This window comes from Talpa europaea, assembly GCF_964194135.1.
Source record: "Talpa europaea genome assembly, chromosome: 8".
NCBI lineage: Eukaryota > Metazoa > Chordata > Mammalia > Eulipotyphla > Talpidae > Talpa > Talpa europaea.
In genome coordinates this window covers 99024285-99045965 of record NC_140075.1, presented here as the reverse complement: position 1 = coordinate 99045965, position 21681 = coordinate 99024285, and the positions used below count along the sequence as shown (strand labels likewise).

The 21681-nt window shown below is 38.8% G+C and overlaps 1 protein-coding gene across 1 annotated transcript in view; it reads right to left on the bottom strand.

Moving 5' to 3' along the window:
* Positions 1–17796, bottom strand: part of RBM25 (RNA binding motif protein 25) — a gene marked incomplete at both ends in the record, with an annotated part of 47820 nt that extends 30024 nt beyond the window's left edge. Inside the window, 6 exons of the mRNA XM_084240296.1 lie at positions 2065–2130; positions 2409–2576; positions 3829–3869; positions 4042–4163; positions 17452–17591; positions 17746–17796. Of these exons, the coding sequence (XP_084096422.1) occupies positions 2065–2130; positions 2409–2576; positions 3829–3869; positions 4042–4163; positions 17452–17591; positions 17746–17796 (588 nt within the window). The remainder of the gene's footprint in view (positions 1–2064; positions 2131–2408; positions 2577–3828; positions 3870–4041; positions 4164–17451; positions 17592–17745) is intronic.
* Between the last annotated feature and the right edge of the window lie 3885 nt (positions 17797–21681).

Sequence of the window (21681 nt, the reverse complement as noted above, 5' to 3'; positions counted from 1 at the left end):
CTCAGTTAGTGCAAGTACAGAATAGTACAGTACAGTACTGTACAAATACAGTACAAGTACAGTTAGTACAAGTACAGTACATCATCCCATTCTATTTGGGATGATGAAAATATTCTGGAACTATTAGGGGAGATGTTTATAAAATTTTCTGACTATACTAAATATCACTGAATTGTACAGTATAAAAGAGTAACTTTTATGGCATAGAAATTATATCACTAAAGATGTTTTTAAAATGCCCTCAATGTTCCATTTTGGGAAAAAATTGGCATTTTCTTATAAATCTGAAGATTAGCAAATACTATAACTCAGAAATTCCTATTTTAAAAGAACACATGAAAAACATTTTTTCACCAGGAATATATATTATCAGCAATATAACTTTTAGGAATATAAATTATAAATATAAATTGTAAATATATAACTGAAGTAAAATATATGCACAAGAATGGTAAATACCAAATATAGGATAGTTGGTTACCTTTGACTTGTTATAATTCTGTGGAATGAAGAAATCAGATTTAGGGTCTTCAATTGCAATGTTTTATTTCTTTTGGGGAAAAAACTCTGAAGCTAGTACCACAAAATACTAAAATCTGACAAAGCTAGGTTTTGTGGGTACTACGTTTTCTAAACACTTAATGTAAGGACTGTAAAAAAAAATTTTGTTTTTTTGGTGGGACCCTCACCAGCTGCCAGGGAACAAACGAGAGCTCTGCAGCCCAGCGCTCAACGGCTGGGCCACCAGGGGAGGCCCCCTAAGGACTGTAAAATTTATAAAACAGATATGGCAATCAAGTGCATTACTTATAAGATGAAGAGGGGAAAGATTTATAAATAACTTCTTTAAAGAATAGATGAGATTATGGAGGTAGTAAATCCAGGCATTTTGGCAAACTGGTCCAAAATGCCTGGATTTACTACCTCCTGTGGAGAGCTGTGTGGAGATTTCTGGACCTACTAAACATAGAGCTTCCATATGCTCCAGCAATTCCACTCCTAGGTATTTACCCAAAGGACACAGAAACATCAATTCCAAAGAACACCTGCACCCCTATGTTTATAGCAGCACTGTTTACAATAGCTAAGCTTTGGAAACAACCCAAATGCCCAAAAATAGATGACTGGATCAAGAAGATGTGGTACATATATACCATGGAATATTACTCAGCATTCAAAAAAGATAAACACATGCAATTTGCAGCAACATGGATGGCGCTGGAAGGGATCATGCTCAGCGAAATAAGCCAAAAAGAAAAAGAAAAATACCGGATGGTCTCACTCATAGCAGGAATCTAGAAAACTTAAATAAGGGACCAGGAAAATGAATAACTATAAGAAAGTGAAAATCAAAATCAACAAAAAACTATGAACCAGAGACACTTTTAGGGGGGCGGGGGCGGGAGGGGAGGGATTGGGGTCAGAATGGGGGGGCTGCAATTGTATGGGGAATATAAAAATAAAATTTATTATTAAAAAAAATAAAAAAAATAAAAAGTTTAAAGAGCAAAATAAATAAATAAATAAAAATAAATCCAGGCATTGTCTTTTCTCATTATACAATCAGTATTTATTCTACTTAACAATGCGCATGTAGGGCCTCCCCTGGTGGCACAGCGATTGAGTGCTGGGTTGCAAAGCTGCCTGCAGCCTCTGCAGCACCGGTTTGATCCCGAGCTGCTCCCCGGCCACCGCAGGAGGGTCCCACATGGTACGCAGACCTCTCCTGCCGCCCACTGCTCCCCTCAGCAGTGTATTTCAGTCCTTCTGCCTGCTCTGCTCCCCGCTCTGGCTCTGATGAATTCTCTCACCCTCCCACACTTCTGACTGTACCCAGTACTTGCAAAAGTAAATAAATAAATGGATGAATAAATAAAAATAAATCTATAAAAAAAAACAAACAGGTAAACAATAAGGCTAACAAAATTAAAGAAGCTGACTTGAGAGGGGGTGACAAATGTTATGTATAATCCTTGACTGTATTAAAGACCAAAATAAAAAAATACCTATTATGAAAACTGTTGGGAAATAAATATAAGCTATATGTATACTGGCTGGTAATACCGCATCAGCTTTAAACTCCTTAGGTGTGATAATGGTCTGTGATGATGCAGTAGAAATGTTCTTAGTCTAAGGAGAGGCAAGAAATATTCAGAGGTAAAAATGGCATGTCATTAACTTACTTTCAAATTATTCAGGAAAAAAGTGTGTGCAAGTAGTTTGTACATATAGAAAGTAAATGTAGCAAAATGTGTCACAAGGATGTTCACTTTACAGGTCATTCAACATTTCTACAGCATTACATACTTTCAAAATAAAAAATATTGAATTATTCAGAACCCTCCTGCTTTTTCTTAAGTTTAAAAATTGTAACAGAAATTTTTAAAGAAAAATAAAGTTTAACTTACAGCCAGAAGCTGTCTTATAAGCATGTCTGAGGCTTTCTCAGAAATGTTGCCAACAAAAACTGTAGTGGTGGGACCACAATTTTCATCATTTTCTTTAGCCTTTAAGCCTGGGTGATCCTTTCTTGCTCCCAAATGCTTTCCAACCATGGACACAGTGGGTACTAAGACCTACAGTGAAAAAAATCAATAAAATTTCATTTGGTAATTAAATCTATCAAGTTTAATTAGATGAAAAACATCAATTTTAAAATAGTAAACACATAGTACATTATTATTAAAGGTTCTGCTACATACTTAATCTAAAGGTCTTGAAGCACACATTATTTTCATTAATGTAAACTTATTTGCGAGAAATGACATTTCACTGTTTTTGTATAAAAACTAGGAAAAGCAAATAAAAATAATATCTCAAGTTATTTTTATGTCTAAGACATTTAAACCATTTTAAATTCTCAAAATGTCTTGATTTTTCTTTGTTTGTATTCTACACTGAAAGCAACTTTCAATCATATCTGCTAACCCTCTTGTAGCATTATCACTCTCATAGCCCTCTACTTGCACTTAAATTTTCCTTTTTATCAATTACCTGCTTATATCTTATTTACCCACCCCCCAGTAACTTTTAACTTCACAGGGGAAGAAACAGACAGCTTTACTCAATTTTTTATCTGATACTGAGTTTAGCAAACAATCCACAGTAGGCATTAAATAATAGTGATGAACTGGAGAAGTTGCTCAGAAACCAATTCCTATCTCTTAGGATGAAATGCAAGAGGAAGAGTACCTGTCATGTGCAACTTTTACAAAATAGCCAAACAGGTGGTGTCCAACGCAGAAGAGCAGGACTTACCCTTGCTCTGCAGGACTGTTATCTTCTTAGTGGTCTGTCTCAGCATTCCTTTTTACCCAGAGTTCCCAGCTCCCTTTTAACATGAAAACCAACACTCCCCTCTTTTTTCAAAACTCAATGGTAGGAAAAAAAAAATTAGTTGAAAATAATGCGATCTATTCTCCCTCATAATGAAATTCCAAGCGAAGTATGATACCAATTGACTCAAAGAAAAATTCTGGTTAAATAATAGTTAACAGAATTATTTCTTTTTGTATATTATATTATATTAGCATTCTTAAATAATTGCTTAGAGTATATAGAAACAGCTTTGAAAGTTGTGGAGAATTAAGGTTCAAGCTGTTTGTAGACCACTTTAATAGAAAAAAGACTTCAATTAAACTTCACAATGCTTGAAGGTATCACACTGGAAGGCAGAAAAAAGTTTGGAAGGTGCTAAACACTAGGTAGTTATGAAGGTGTTCAACACCAGTTCACTTCAACATTTAAATTTCTGCTAGAATCATTTCCTGCAGTCTTTCCCCCCCCCTTTTAAGCAATCAGACATGTTAGATCATTCCCCTAACTCACAGGACCAAGATAAGGGAATGATGAGAGCCAGCATTCTAAATCTAAAATTACAAATATATGAAGAGTCTAGAGATAAAGGGTCTAGAGCTAAATCATAAAAGTATCAAGTGGCATATTTTAGAAATAATTGCATAATATGGATAGGCAAGTAAATTCAGTAAGCAGTATGATACACAAGCATTGTTCCTTAACACTTCAAATAATTTAGCTTACGCTTATCAAGTTTTCCAACTTTAAAAGCTAAAAGTAGCACAACACTTAATTCCTCCTTAAAATTATACTTACAGTTGGAGCAGGAGCCATAATGCTCATTGGTACAGGAATCATTGGCGTCCCTAAGAAAAAAGCATGAATCTTAAGAATAGTATTTTATTCAATCCTCTATCAATGACACATCATAAAAATAAGACCTCACTCATAATTACTATAAATGGAAATGTAGACTAAAAAAAACAAGATACTGATGCTTTGTTTTCAAAACCAATGGCATAGGTGTGTATTAATTTGCATACAACAAAAACTATTGAGAAAGTGAAAAATCTACCACAACATGTTTATTGCTTTTAGAAGTCTCAAATTCTGCGGTTATTGATTCATGTTCATTTGTTTTGGTATATCCTCAAAGTCAGTTCTTTTCAAAAATATAGATTTGCCTGGTCAACAATGGCATTAATGACTCCGTTAAAGGTAAAAACAAAGCCTTTAAAACTTAAAAAAAAATTATGAAGTGAGAGAGTAATCTGGAAACCAAGGAAGATCTTGTTACTCCCAATTCTTTAATAAAAACAAGTATCGAGCCTCCCTGGTGACACAAGGGGTTAAGACCAACCTATGAAGCTATCTGTAGCCACTGCAGCATGAGTTCGATCACTGTTACCCTCAACAGTGTATTTCAGTAGATCCACCTGTTCTGCTCCCCACTCTGTCTCTGGTGAATCCTCTCACCGCCCCCACACACCTCTGGCCTGTACCCTAGTTCTTATATGCATACATAAATAAATCTTTAAAAAAAATAAAAACAAATATCATACAAGAAATAAGATCATTAATTTTGGTCATTGTCAAAGAGAAAATCTAAGAAAAGAACTTATAGCTCTGAGAGTTATCAATGGGTTACCACCTACTTTTGACATTTTAAAGGAATCTGTGTTTTTGTTTTCAATTACACTGTTTACTAATAGTAGGTGCTGTGCATGTTCATAAAACTAATGAAAAAAATCTTACCATTTGAGAACTAAGATAAATGTTATAATAGGGAAAATCAGTGAGATTTGTCTACTACACTCATAAATTTTAAAACAATTCTAAATATAACAAGAAATTCTGACATTGCTCTTCAGTTTAAATTTAGCATCAATTTAAGGTAATTCTAAGAGTGGTCAATTTTTAAAGATTTAACACTATCCATTTATTTCTAATGTAACTTATAACTTCAAGGTTTTGTTTTTTTTAAAGATTTATTTATTTATACATACAAGAACTGGGGTACAGGCCAGAGGTGTGAGGGGTGAGAGGATTCACCAGAGACAGAGTGGGGAACAAAACAGGTAGATTGACTGAATTACACTTTTGAGGAGAGCAGTGGGCAAGTCAGGAGAGGTCTGCTGCACCATGTGGGTAAATCCCTGGCCGGGGATCGAACTCATGCTGCAGTGTCTGCGGACAGCTTCATAGGGTGTGTCTTAACCCCTTGTGCCACCAGAGAGGCCCCAACTTCAAGGTTTTTACAAGAATTCTTAAAGCTAATAATCAAGATTCAATAAGCCTACCAAAAGCTGTACACAATAGAAATTATATAATTTCAGAACCAAATCTGGGTTCAAATCTGAGGTCTATGCTTTTAGCTCTGTAACCTTTAGAAAGTGATTTAACCTCAGGTTCAGTTGCCTCAATTATAGTAAGGTAATTATTTCCTCAGAGTGCCCATGAGATTAAATGCGGAGCACTTAAATATAGTGGATGCGTAATCAACTTGAATCTAAATTTCACTTTTAACTTTGCAAACCAATGAACAAATGTTCTGCTGTTTACCAACGGTAATCCATGTGGAATCTCTCCCATAGGCAAACTTTTATTAAAGAAAACATACGAGAAAGAGAAACTGTTAAAAAAAACTTTTTTCCTTTTAAGTTATCAAAAGTTTAATGTTTCCTACCTCAACTTCTAATTTTATGAAACGTAGAATGTATTACTACTCATTACAAAGACACAAAAGTGATGCATACTAAAGGGGAAAAAAACACAAAATGTCAAATGTGTTACTGGTTGAATTTTAAAAAATGAGAAAAGAGAAAATATAACCAAAAACGGAGATGAAGGGAGCAGCCTTAAAAGAACGCTTAAGGGCCTCCCTGGTGGCACAAGGGGTTAAGGCACAACTTATGAAGCTATCTGCAGCCACTGCAGCATGAGTTCGATCCCCAGACAGGGAGCGACCCACAAGGCGCAGCAGACCTCCCTTATCTTGCCGCTGCTCCCCTCAGCAGAATGTTTCAGTACATCTGCCTGCTCTGTTCCCCACTCTGTCTCTGGTGAATCCTCTCACCCCCCCACCTCTGGCCTGTATTCCAGTTCTTGAATGCATAAATAAATCTTTAAAAAAAAAAAGAGAGAGAGAGAGAGAGAAAGAGAGAGAGAGGGGGCTTAAGAGAATGTCCACTTCATTCTACTTCCATTTATAACTGGATATGCTTGGCATATATCAGATACTCTGGAAACTGGTGAGAAAGGCTATCTTTGGGAACAAGAAATCTAAGAAACTGTGGAGGAAAAAACTTTCTTTTTCCATATGCACACATTCCTTTGTATGGAAAAATTTGTACCTATTCTTCAATTTTCTAATTTTTTTCAAGTTTTTTTTATTTATTTATTTATGATTACAAGAACTGGGGTATAGGCCAGAGGTGTGGGAGGTGAGAGGATTCACCAGAGACAGAATGGGGAACAGAACAGGCAGACTGACAGAAGTACACGGCTGAGAGGAGCAGCGGGCGAGTCAGGAAAGGTCTGCTGCACCATGTGTCACTCCCTGGCCTGGGCTCAAACTCACGCTACAGAGGCTGCGGACAGCTTCACAGCGCTGCACTCAACCCCTTGCGCCACCAGGGAGGCCCCAATTTTCTAATTTAAATGCAAATACCACATAGCAATTAAAGTTCAAGTAACAACACGAGGAGGCAAGAAAATTATAGATGAAAATGGATAACGTGGTTTGCATTATTGCTCTAGTTCAGCATACTTCTTCATTTACCTTTCAAAGTACTGATGCTACACATAGAATGCAGGTAGAAAATAAGCTGTAATTAAAATATGATTTATCAACCAGGTATTTTTCCTTAAGCAGAATGATACTGTACTCTTTTACAAGTGGAATCAAAATTATTTAACAGCATAACCACTGTGAATAAATGCCCATGTTGAACATGGCACTGACTAAACATGCAACAAGATATACGGAAAATCTGAGTTTGGGATCTAGTAACCCATCTTAATAGGGAGGAGACTTAAGAGAAACATGTCCCATTTACCAGTAATAATTTGATATAGTATTCATCATCATACACTTTTAAAGTCTCAGTGCTATCAAGCTATCACCAGCCACTGCGGCATGAGTTTGATACCAGCCAGGGAGCTAACCCCTATGGTGCAGCAGACTCTCCTGCCTTGCTGCTACTCCCCTCAGCAGTGTATTTCAGTCAGTCTGCCTGTTCTGTTCCCCACTCTGTCTCTGGTGAATCCTCTCACCCCCTGTGCCTCTGACCTAGACCCCTGTTCTTTTATAAATATTGCAATTATAATAATATACAAGCATAATAACTCTTATTTTTAATATTATGATTTACTGTCAAACTCTAAGTTTTTAATATTTCATAAAAACTACCATGTTTATTTTATGATTTTTCATACTGTGTGCTTGATTTATGGGTAGGAGGCCCAAAGCTAAGCTTATGGTAGTAAACAAATTCAAAATTAAAAATTTAGCAGTTGATTTCAAATTAAAGACAGTTCTGCTCTTTATAATCTCTTGGTAATGTACATGTTATGAATTAACCCACCATACCAGCCAACTGCAAGGTAGTTTTTGATTTTGCAACACTTAAGCTCTTTAGCAAAACACTGTAATTTCAGATAAGCAAATGATTAAAAAAAAGGTCTTTGATCTGTTTTATATTACCTCACACAGAAATATATCTGGATAATTCACAAGATCATTTGGTGATTTCAACTTGAATTGCACAGAGTCTATGTCAAAAGGAAATCCTAATATGCAAATTGAGAGCTCATAGAGACTTCTTTTGGGGAAGAGGGATTCTGCATGAAATGCTTTAATCCCATTAAAATATAAGAATAAAAAATGTAAGAATAGGGCCTCCCCTCGTGATGTAGGCGGTTGAGCACTGAGCTGTGAAGCTGTCCGCAGCCTCTGCAGCGCTGGTTCAATTGCGGTCAGCCAGCAAGGGTACCACATGGCGCAGCAGACCTCTCCTGTCTTGCCTGCTGCTCCCCTCAGCAATGTATTTCATCGGTCTGCCTGTTCTGTTCCCCCTGTCTCTGGTGAATCCTCTTACCCTCCTGTGCCTCTGGCCTGTACCCCAGCTCTTGTACAAAAATAAATAAATCTTAAAAAAAAATCCTTAAAAAAAATATAAGAATAACAATATATAAGCTACCACCTATATGCAAAGGAAAACTATCTCTTTGGCCAAGCAATATTAATTATACACCTCAAGATAGTGGTTTTTATATATGAATTCTCTTAAATATGCTTAAATGAATGCCTATTCATGAACTTATTAAAACTAAAGATTCCTGGGTCCCAAATTCTGAGGATCTAATTCAGCAGGGTTGGGATGAGACCTGAAAAACCTCATAGGACTGGGGTAGGGGAGAGGGGGGAATTTTTATATACTGATTTGGAAAGCTCGCCAGCTATACTGTCAAATACAAAACAGCAAGGAACCAAAAAGCATGTACAGGATGCTACCATTTATCTGTGTTAAAAGAAAAAAAATTAAGGGATGAAAGAATTTTTATTTACAGTTGCTCTCTTTTACTAAAAGAATAGTAATAGTAAAGTAGGCATGTGAAATTTTTCACTATATACCTTTCTGAACATCTTTATTTTTGAACCAAATGAATGTACTGCACCTTTTTAAAAAATAAAAAAATTGGGCCTCCCCAGAGGCACAGTGGTTGAGCGCTGGGTTGCGAAGCTGCCCGCAGCCTTTGCAGCGCTGGTTCGATCCCCGGCTGCTCCCCGGCCACCGGAGGAGGGCCCCACATGGCGCGCAGACCTCTCCTGCCGCCCGCTGCTCCCCTCAGCAGTGTACTTGGGTCCTTCTGCCTGCTCTGCTCCCTGCTCTGGCTCTGGTGAATTCTCTCACCCTCCCGTGCTTCTGACTGTACCCAGTGCTTGTATAAATAAATAAATCTTTAAAAAAAAATTTTTTTTAACTTCTCAGGTAAGTATGATATCCAACAACCTATAAAAATTACTGTTACAGAAAAATGAGACATCTACATTTCCAGAATGATGCTAACAAACATTTTTACTACTAACACAGTAACAAACTCATAATTTTCCTAAAGCTAATATTGCAATTACAATAGTACAGTTTAAAAAAACAAGAGCATTCCCAAACTTACCTGGAGGTACAGGTGGAGGAAAACCAGGAAATTGTGGGGGTGGAATCCCTGGTGGGAGTGCTGGGATTCCCATGGGTGGGCGATTCAAATGAGGGGGAAAAGACATTCTTACTGCAGCAGTCTAAAGAAAAAAATCGTGACAAATCATTTTATTTGAAGACTTTACAATTTGATATGCCTGGTTTGTTGGCCTTCATTTTTAGAGTATCTGCAAAATTCTAAAGTTTTCTTACCCAAAGGAGTTGGCAAAGACCCTCTTTTCTCTGTCTGTCCATTGAGAATTTTTAAAACTTAGATCTTTTCTAAAATAAGTTCCCAAAATGTACACGATCTAAGTTCAGGATAGACTCCTACAATCATATGGGAATACATATAAAGGAAGAAAAAAATTTTGAGGTTCAGTTAATATCCAAAAATTAAATGCCAAACATCAATGAATCTTTTTAAACCAAACTCAGAATCCAGGAAGGTATAGAACAGTTTTTATTTATTTATTTTTTAAGTATTCTGATGCATTCATTTTTTTACACACTCAGCACTCTGAAAACTAAGTTTACAAAGTTACAAAGTATTTGTTGATTCAGTGTTGGTGAGTTCCTCAAGGACAAATGAATGTGTCAGTGAACTACAAACCTGAAAGGGGGGAACCATGTATCAGGTCACATAGTAACCATTCAAATATAAAGAGAACATACAATTTGTGACAATGAGAAAAAAAACCATAATTTTTCTTTAACTTAAAAGCAAACCTCTTAGCCACACTTGAGTGAACTTCAAGAATCAGATGTTAAAACTTGATTTTTAAAAATACAAGAACACTATGAACTGCGTTTCATTTAGTTTCTGGCATTATTACTTAAACTTAATTCTGTCTTGTGAACAAAAGTACCTAAGACTTTTCTGCCCCACTGGAAAAAGTAGACAAATGTTAGAATCAGCCAAAATAAGTAGGTTCATCCCATACCAGTGATGCCACTAAAAATCAGTGTTAAACAGAAGGTATTTCTGTAATACACTAAAAAAAACCTCCCCCAAATAGGTGTTATAACAGAAAGAGTCCAGAGTTAAACGTCTTTAAAATATGCTTGTCTATTTGCTTTTTCATGTTTTGTACATTGTTTTACTCACCCTTCAGAAGAGAAGATAAAAAGTGCATGTCTTCCATTTCCTCGCCCCCTAATCCCAACAGTTTGGTATATATCGCTGTATTCTTCTAAATATCTTTCTATATACAAGCTAATATATAAACATTTGTTTTTCTGTAAACAATATAATCATACTATATTGTTATGTGCATTTTCTTCCTCATTATCATAAATAGCTCTCCATGTAAGTTCATAGTTTTATTCCATTCTCCATAGTGCAGTAAACTATTATAATATAGACATATACCACAATTATTCAACCAACACTGATGACTGGCAACACATTTTAGCTCTTACAAAACATTAAACTTTCTCAGATATACTGGAAATATACCCCCATTTACCTATACAAATAATTATATAATAAATATTAGTACTCTATGCATCTACACTTTGTCTCTTAATCATCCTCCAAAACTAGTACACAATCTCTATTCTCACCATCAGTGTATTGTATATTCCTCCTATTTTCATCATTGCTGGTGTTTCTAATAATCTGGTATGCAAAAAAATATTCTGTTTCAATTTGTATTTCCCTAATCACTAATGAGGTTGAGTATCCTTTCACCTGTTTATTAGACATTTCCTTAGTCTTAGGAAAGTACATTCTTCATGCTCACAGCTATTTCTCCTCATAATGCTATCTTGACTTATTAAATTAAGATAACACAGTATTCTATAGTCTAAACTTCAATTTCAGAAAACACAGTATAATGAAAATATTTAGAAAACTTAACAGGTAAAGTAAATCCCCAGGATGATTTTATATACTTAGCAAATAAAACAGTGGAAATACTTTAAAATATTAGGCAGGTATCAGTACAAATTAAAAAAGAAAAATGCAACTAATTTAAGATTAAAATTGTGTTGAAATTTAAATAATCTTTATGTAATATTGTTTGCCCCAAAAGAAAAAAATTACATATGGAAGGGGGCAGGAGTATATCTCCCTTTAAAAACATAGAGGGCTACTGTCCTACTTACAGAAGTTCTTGTATTATCATTATAATATTCTATATCAGCACTTTCTTAGGAAGGCAGTTCGTTATTAATACCTGTTGAATAAATAATCAATGAATGAATCAGTAAACACATAAACTGAGGACCTCATTAAACACATTTATTAAGAAACCACCACGTGTCAGTATTATGCTAGCAATGACCCAGTGCCTAGCCTCATGATGGATACAAATATTGTGCCACAAATTCATCTTTAGAATCACTTATCTGCAAGTATCAAAAGTATTAATTTTTAAAAACTCTATGTTCTTGGTGTTTAAATTTTATTGCATGATTTTCAAATGTACAGCTCACTCATTAGCGTTAACAAAATTTTTTTACTTTAAGTTTGTATCAGTATACCCATCCCACTCCTAATTTTTCTATGAAATATTTCCTTTTTATTTGGAACTGTTTAAAACTTGTTTATTCATAGGCTTAACTTCAAAGGTGATGGTGAAAACACCACAGGTATTGGACTGATTTTTATGAATATTCTTTTAACCTCTTAAGATAATGGTCCCTTCCTACAGAAATTCAGAAAACAAACATTTTTGGTGACCTTTGATAAACACTAAACCTCCAATCTTATCCTAAAATCAGAGTATCTATCCCTTAGTTCAACATAAAATAAGTTTCTACCTTTTAACATGTAAAAATGATGAGAATAAACTTACAACCACAAAGCTTATCAGTTTTTATCTACAATTGATAAATTGTACTCTTTTAAAATAAATTGTCAGATACTCAAATTGGTAGGTACTTTGTAAAATGAAGTAGGTAAGAGAGCAAAAGAATGCTGCATTTTGAATACTGCTGCCCAGTCAGGCCTCAATTTGAACAAAGATTTAAAAGAGATTGAGGCAGGAAGCCCTATTCGTACCTGAGAGCAAGCATGTTCCAAGGAAAGGAAACAGCAAATATAAAGATCCTGAGGTGTGTGCATGGAGTATCTGTGGCAGAAACACCAAGGCCAACAGCTGGAGCAGAGTAAGCAAGGTTACTTGGAGATAGATAAAGGTCAAGGGGGTTGAGACACTGTAGGGCTTTATAGGCCACTGTAAAGGTTCAATTTTTACTCTGAATGAAACAGAATATATGTGAAAGGCTCTGACTTGACTTACATTTTAACAGCATCACTGGCCAGTGTGTTAAGGTAAGACTGGAGAACAAGGACAGAATCAAGAGACTACTGTAATAATCCAGACAAGAGAGGGTGACCTGAAACAGATGGTAGTGGCAAAAGTGGTAACCAGCTGTTGGATCCTAGATAGCCTTTGAAGGCAGTCAATTGCTAAGGGGTTGTATGTGAGTTTAATAAAAGAGACAAAGAAGCTATTTTACTAGCACAGAAATGATTTTAATAGTGCTTTACTTTAGAAGGTTCAGAGAATTTTTAACCTAATTTAAGTATGACACTTTATGGCCCAAAATAACAAAAACAAGCACCTATAACAGAAGTATAACCTCTCTCTAGTGTGGCACTGGTCACACAGGTTTGGCAAAACTCACTGAAACGACAATGGATACACTTTATTAAATATGTATTTTATCTCAAAAGATGCAGTCCAAAAAAGTGAAAACAAACATTTCTAAATAATGTATCTCTGCTACTCAAATACGCATGAATTCTGCCTTTCTCAACTTTTCCCCTTACTCTTACATCATCCATTTTTAGTGTCCTCCCAAGAACACCATTACTGCTTATAGGCATTTTTCCACTGCAGAATTTATCCCGACAGAAGCAAAACATTTCACCAAAGATAGATTTATAGGCTGACCCCATCAGGGCAATGTGTGCCAAATTTATGAAATGATAAGAGGCAAACAAGATACTCCCTCAGCAAATACTCGTACATCTTTTTCATTAATTCATTACCTAGCTACAATTTTGTACCAGGTCTTATTAGGTATTATTTTTATTAGTCTTGAAAGAGCAAATTTTAAGTTATTACATAAAGTTTCAAAGTCCAATGGCTCTACATCAATACATGATTTTTACCATAGTACAGATACCTGCTGCTTACAGCTGTTATACTGTACTGACACCACTGCCCCCATTAAGTAAAGCATGATTTCTCAACTGAATTCCCACAGAACTGGAGTCTTCAAACTTTCCTAAGAAAAACTCCTCAATGTATAAAGAACAGAACACATTTAATTAACGAGAAGTTTAACAAGAAAGTTTTCCAGAGGTATGAAATTATTCAAGTGTTTTGAGCCTCCTAAAAGGGAGTTGATTGTTTTCTGAGTTTCTTTTTTAAAAAATAATTTTCAGTGATTAAAAAACAATGCTATGTACAAAGATTGGTGGTTTGTTGGAGGTGTAGTGGGTCTTGCAAACAGGAAAGAGGGATCCTTTTGGGTAAGGGTTGTGTAACTGTACATTTACTAAAAATCACTGAGCTGGCATTTATAGATGAATTTTATATATAAATTAGGCTGCTTTAAAATACTGAATAGGGGTCTCCCTGGTGGCACAGCAGTTAAGCGCTGGGTTGCGAAGCTGCCCGCAGCTTCTGCTGCGCTGGTTCGATCCCCGGCTGCTCCCCGGCCAGCAGAGGAGGGTCCCGCGTGGCGCGCAGACCTCTCCTGCTGTCCGCTGCTCCCCTCAGCAGTGTACTTCAGTCCTTCTGCCTGCTCTGTTCCCTGCTCTGGCTCTGGTGAATTCTCTCACCCTCCTGCGCTTCTGACTGTACCCAGTGCTTGTATAAATAAATCTTTAAAAAAAAAAAAAGGATATAAAATACTGAATAGGCCTCCCCAGCGGTGCAGTGGGTTGGGCGCAGCACTGTGAAGCTGCCCACAGCCTCTGCAGTGCGGGCCGCCCTGGGAGAAACCCACATGGCGCAGCAGACCTCTCCTGTCCTCAGCAGTGCTTTTGGTCAGTCTGCCTGTTCTGCTCCCCGCTCTGTGTCTGGTGGATCCTCTCACCCTCCCGTACCTCTGGCCTGTACCCCTGCTATTGTATAAATAAAAAATAAATCTTTAAAAAAATAAAAATTAAAAAAATAAAATACTGAATAATAAAAAAAATATTTTCACTGAGAAATAAAAATTACCCAAGACAGGGCAATTTCAGGCAAAATCCAAAATCCAACTAAGACCTGCAGATTAAATAAAACTGTATTAGCTGATTTCTTGACTTTAATCTTTTCAGTTTTTAAATAATGAAATGTTCTTGTGTGAAGGGATATCATCTCTGCAATTTACTAGCAAAATATTTCAGAAGAAACCAAATTGGTAAAATGTTAACATCTGGGGGACCTGGGTAAAAGATATGAGAATCTTGCAATGTTTAAGTTTGAATTTATGTCAAAAATGTAAAAAATTAAGCAATAAGGGCCTCCCCTGGTGGCGCAGCGGTTAAGCACTGGGCTGCGAAGCTGCCTGCAGCCTCTGCAGCGCCGGTTCCATCCCTGGCTGTAGGCGAGGGTACATGGCGTGCAGACCTCTCCTGCCGTGCCTGCTGCTCCCCTCAGCAGTGTATCTCATCAGTCTGCCTGCTCTGTTCCAGGCTCTGGCTCTGGTAAATTCTCTCACCCCCTGCTGACCCCCTACCCGTGCTTCTGACTGTACCCAGTGCTTGTATAAATAAATAATTTTTTTTAAAAAATTAAGCAATAACAACAATTCTGGCTAACAGAAACATGTTGTTTTTATTTTCTGAAGGTTCAAAATTAAAAAAAAAAAAAGATAAGGAAAAAGTTATTGCAATCCCAAGGAAACAGTCAGAATCCTCTCTTACGAATGGCATTGGAAGTGTCAGAAAAGACTTTTTAGTGAAAGATTACAAAATACACGGAATGTTTTTGCAAGATATTAAGTGATACAGTTGGCTCCTGGGTTTTGGCACCAACAACAACAACAAAAAAGATTCAGCGACTACTCATTTCCAAAGTTATAAAACAGTCAATATAATTTTTTTCCTAAATCATGTGTAAATGAGGAAAGTATGTGGGTAACTTGTGGCCAAAAACGCAACTCGAAAATCCCAAACTTAAATTAAATCTGAAGTAACTATCCAATCTTAAATGGAATCACTTATTTAAAAATGTATTTGGAACCTTAACACAAAGGAGGAAAAAAATAAAATAAAAAGCTTAGTTGAAACAAAAAAACTTAGTTGAAATCATTAATATATGGTGCTTATTTATATGCAGCAGTGGGACAATTAAGACTTTTTCCCCTAAAAATATTTTAGTACCTTACAAAAAAGGGGAGAAAACCCCACTCTGGAGATCAAAAAAGGGAATCTGGTAATTCATAGGTGATGAATTATTTAATTAAAATATCAACTAACATATTTACTTTTGTTTACAACAGTCTTCAAAATACATTACTCACTTAATCTCCCAAATTACCTGGTGTAGATATAGTCTCCTTTTAGAGATGAAGACGCTAACTGGTCCAAGGGAACATAATAAATGGGTGGGGGCTCCAATGTCCCCACTATCCTTTTTTCACTGCATTATAAGGCCTCTTTCTAGTAATAACATATCAATGAAAAACTTATTAAGAGTTGACTTTGACTTTATTTATAAAGTCTATTCAGGGTAGCTGGAAGAAATGTTAAGACTCAGAATTGTATTTTATTGAAAATGCTTATATAACAAATAATATCAGTTAATATGGCTTAAACACAAAGTTACTTGAGTACTGCAATCAAATTTTTCACATACGTTTTTCCCAATCCTGAACCCCAACAAACTGAATTAGTGGGTACTATTACAATACTCATTCTACATAAGAAAAGCTAGGAATCATGAGGAACTGATGGCCAATGGAATGCTTTTCCAGCTTCTGAATGTTTGGGGAAATAATCTTTTAAAAACTAAAGCTCAGAAGACCGTGTAAAAACTTTATGCACCACTGCCAACTATCTTATGCACAGTACTGGGGCAAGAAAAATCAAGTCCCTCCTTTGGGTCTGCTCCTTTCCGTCCAGTATCAAAATGGCATTTTCTAAGGAAATATAAATCCGTATTACGTAACTTCAAAAGTAATAGTCCTACATCTGGCTTAAAAAATCTATTTCAAAAGTAAAACTAAGACCAAGAAGGGTGAGAAAGAACTCATTTTAATACAGGGCTTGCTAATAGCCTGGAATGAATGGACAAACAATTTACTGCAACCTCCATTGTAGGAAGGGGGCAAGACTACAATAGTCATCACAACTTCAGACAAGCAAACCAGGAGAATGCTAAAAAGATGGGCATTAGCTAATTAAGGGTGGGTGGGGCCCAGTTCACTCGGTGGCGGGCTCCAGATGACCCAAGAGGAAGGGAAAGGAATCCGTTGAAGGCCAGCACCTCGCTCTGGGTGGGTGCTGTCTGGCTTCTAGGCAGAGTCTGAGGCTAGTGTGTCCTAGGCCCCGAAAATCTACCGTAAGGTTCCGGAGGCTCGGGTCAGAAAGGGGACCCAGGGAAAGGATCCCCGGGGGCCGACCGATCGTTTTGTGGGCAAACGTGGAGCCCAAAGGGAGGCAAGGAGATTCACTCTGGCGGACGGTGGAAGGGAAGGGAAAGCGGGCGACAAAGCGAGGAGGAAAGCTACGGCAGCAGGTCCGGCCTTCACGGGTTCTTGCTGGGCCCACTGGTTTTTGAGGCCTTGGAGAGGTGGAGAAACCCAAGCCTCGTGCCCGTCCCCTCCCCCATATAACCCCCCCTCCTTACCCCTACCCCGCCCCGGCCCTTTAGCAGCTTCCCCGGTTTTCCCTCCTCCCCCAGCTGGGGTACCCGGTCTCCTCGTTTCCACACGCGTTCTGTGGCGTGAACTCACCCGCCGCTGAGGAAACAGCACTGTCTTCGCGGCCTTCTGAGCTTCAGGTTACGAGTGGGCTCCACCGGCTCGAGGTTTCTGCGCGCCGCTCGTCCGGGAGACGGGCTCCGCGCAGCGCCTACTCGCACAGGCCGCAAACACAGCCGCGCAGCGCGGGGAGCTTCTGGAGGGCTTCCTCTTGCCCGGCGTGCACTGCGGCCGGGGGTGTGGAGAGAAGAATCATAGAGAAGAACGAAGCTAGATAGTCTTCACTGTTGGCTCGGAATCACCACGCTACGGCGAATAACCATAGAGAAGAAGCGCCTAGTGGGGACTAGAAAGGCTTGAGCTGCAAATTACGACCCACCCTGCCATTTTTGATTGGATCCGAGTTAATCTTATGACTACGCGACGCCATCTTGAGGTCAAGGTTCCGGCTACAGTCGTGGCGCGAGGGCTGTTTTAGGATTTCTCACTTTTTGTAATCTGTGTTTCGGGAATCAGAACCTACCTAGCCCAGTGGTTGGGGTTCGATAGACTGAAAACGGGGCTCCACCCAGCACCTCCGTAGAAACCCCAAGCACCCATCTTTCCCTATAAACTGCTTTATACCAAGAGATGTACTTTAGACTGACTAAAGCAGTAATAGTTTTTTTTTTAACTGCAAATTTACACGCACAGAAAAGAGTTTCTGATTGCTGATGGGACCAAAGAGGTGGCTAGAAGATGTTTTTGACAATATCATTTGAGAACATGGATTCAGCCATTCTTCTGGGTTTTTCTGTGTTATCAGCTGATGAGGTCCTTTTCGTAGTAAGTTTGTATTGCGTTTTTTATCCCTTCAGAAAACGCCCTAAATAATAGACTTGTATATCACTTTGGGAGGCTAGGCCAAGCCATTTACCTGCAATGACAGCCAACATCTACAGTTGATTGACTGATGGTGGAACTCACAGGTTTAAAAAAAAATCCGCAGATAAAAAGTTTCTGCTGGGCCTCCCCTGGTGGCGCAGTGGTTGAGCACTGGGCTGCAAGGCAGTTTGTTCCCCGGCCGCCAGCGAGGGTCCCAAAAAAAAAAAAATAGTTTCTGCTAATAAGTGTTCCTCCACATATTAAACCCATGTTATTCAAGGGTTAAGGGTTATAATATTGGGTGCAAAAGAAATAGAATTGAAAAGGGGAATTTGCCATGTAAAGTGATGACTATGCTTTGAGTAGTAAAGAAATTCTCAGGTAACCTTGAAAAATGGAATTTGTCGAAACGTAATAATAGAAACATGCGGGGCCTCCCTGGTGGCGCAGTGGGTTGAGACGCAACCTATGAAGCTATCCGCAGCTACTGTCCCACGAGTTCAATCCCCGGCCAGGGAACAACCCACATGGCGCAGCAGACCTCTCCTGATTCGCCTGCTTCTCCCCTCAGCGGTGTATTTCAATCTGCCTGGTGTGTTCCCCACTCTGTCTCTGGTGAATCCTCTCACCCCCGCCCCCACGTCTCTGGCCTGTGCCCCAGCTCTTGTATGAATAAATAAATAAATCTTTTTAAAAATAATAATAGAAACGTGCAAACTATGGGTAGCCACATTTAATCTAGCCTGGGTATCTGAGGAAGTCACGGGAGGCTTCCAGAAGGAAAAATCCCAAGTTATGTTTTAACCAGGACTTCAGAGGAAAAAAAAATGAACAAAATATAAAGCCATTTCATTGGTAAAAATTAAGGTGTCTGATAATACAAGGATATAGAAAACCAGGGACACTTAGCCAGTACTGGTGGAAGTGTATATTGGTACAATCATTTTGGCATAATCTAGAGAAATGAAGTATGTGCTTTCCCCAGACCCATAGTAGTGGAACTGCTTATGGGGAAAGCTTTAAATATATGCACCAGAATACTTGGCATGACACCATTGTTCATAAAGGGAAAAAATACTGCAAACTACTCAAATATCTGACAAGAAAACAGATAAACATTTTCAAAAAGTCACTAAGGAAGTTTATAGAAGTAGAATAAATAAACTATATTTACACACAAGATAGTGTGAAAAAGGCAAGTGAGAAATCTGTATATAATATGATGCCCTTATTATAAAGATCATACATTGATCTAATTAAGGATCTATTGTTTAAAGAAACATATTGGGGCCTCCCTGGTGTAGCAAGGGGTTAAGTGTCAGCACTATCAAGCTACCACCAGCCACTGCAGCATGAGTTCTCTGCCAGGGAACTAACCTACATGGCACAGCAGACCTCTCTTGTCTCTCCTGATGCTCCCCTCAGCAGTGTATTTCAGTAGATCCCCCTGTTCTTTTTTTTTTTTTTTAAAGATATATTTATTTATTTATACAAGCACTGGGTACAGTCAGAAGCACGGGAGGATGAGAGAATTCACCAGAGCCAGAGCGGGGAGCAGACCAGGCAGAGGGACTGAGGTACACTGCTGAGGGGAGCAGCGGGTGGGGGGGGGGGTAGGAGAGGTCTGCATGCCATGTGGGACCCTCCTCTGGTGGCTGGGAAGCAGCCTGGAATCGAACCAGCGCTGCAGAGGCTGTGGGCAGCTTCGCAACCCAGCGCTCAACCGCTGCGCCACCGGGGAGGCCCAGATCCCCCTGTTCTGCTCCCCACTCTGTGTCTGGTAAATCCTCTCACCCACACAATGCTCGCCTACATCCCAGTTTTTTTATGCATAAATAAATAAATCTTTTTTAAAAAAAAACATTGTATGGAGGTAAACGTGTATTTTTACTTTCTTTTTTTTTTCTTTTTTTTTTTTTTTAAAGATTTATTTATTTATACAAGCACTGGGTACAGTCGGAAGCGCGGGAGGGTGAGAGAATTCACCAGAGCCAGAGCGGGGAGCAGAGCAGGCAGAAGGACCGAAGTACACTGCTGAGGGGAGCAGCGGGCGGCAGGAGAGGTCTGTGCGCCATGTGGGACCCTCCTCCGGTGGTTGGGGAGCAGCCGGGGATCGAACCGGCGCTGCAGAGGCCGCGGGCAACTTCGCAACCCAGCGCTCAACCGCTGCGCCACCGGGGAGGCCCTATTTTTACTTTCTTTTCTAAATTTTTTTAAATTTATTTTTCTACATCATTGTTCATTTTTAAAGGATATTTGCTTCTCTCCCCCCTCAGGTGTAGTCCCCATAGAATCCCCTTCACCAATGCACCTGTGCACCATCATAACAACAGAATAATTAGTAGAAAAAAATAGAGTAGTGGTTACCATTTAAAGTTACTATTTCCGGGGCCTCCTTGGTGGCGCAGTGGTTGAGCACTGGGTTGTGAAGCTGCCCGCGGCCTCTGCAGCGCTGGCTCGATCCCCGGCTGCTCCCCGGCCGCTCCCCTGCCACCAGAGGAGGGTCCCACATGGCGCGCAGACCTCTCCTGCCGCCCGCTGCTCCCCTCAGCAGTGTACTTCAGTCCTTCTGCCTGCTCTGCTCCCGGCTCTGGCTCTGGTGAATTCTCTCACCCTCCCGCGCTTCTGACTGTACCCAGTGCATGTATAAACAAAAACAAACAAACAAAATAAAGAAATAAATAATAAAATAAAAAAACATACCTCTAAAAAAAAAAATAAAAAAAATAAAGTTACTATTTCCCTCATAGAGGGAACAAAGAGGAGGAGACTGGAAAAATGCACATGGGTAGCCTTTATTGGTTTGTTAATGTTCTACTTCATAAGTTCAATCAAAGGTTTACTGGATTTTTTGGTTTTTATTATCCTTTATATATTTTGTTAAATATTTATTTTGTTTATACATACAAGAGCTGGGGTCTAGGCCAGAGGTGCTGGGGGGGGGGAGGGGAAGAGAGAGGATTCACCAGAGACAGAGTAGGGAGCAGAACAGGTGCATCTACTGAAATACACTGCTGAGGGGAGCAGTGGGTAAGACAGGAGAGGTCTGCTGCCCATGTGGGTCAGTACCCTGGCAGGACCAAACTCATCCTGCAGTGGCTGCCCATAGCTTCATTGTGCTGAGACTTAACCCCTTGAGCCACCAGGGAGGCCAGAATTTAGTTTAATTTTTATTTCCCTGACTTCCCATATGGAGATATCTTCCTACAACTTATTTTATGCTCCTAGAAACACTTCTGATCAGAACCAAGGTGAATCCTCTTCCCTTGGCTTTCATATTCTGAACTCTTACTACTACCACTACACCACTCCTCAATCTCAATCTCCTTAGGACCATCTTCTTTTTCTGCTCAGGTCTTAAAATGTTGGTCTTCCTCAGGGTCCCATCCCAGGCTTTCCTTTTTTACTCTAAGTGATTCTCCAGCTGATTCATCCACCCTCAGGACTTCAA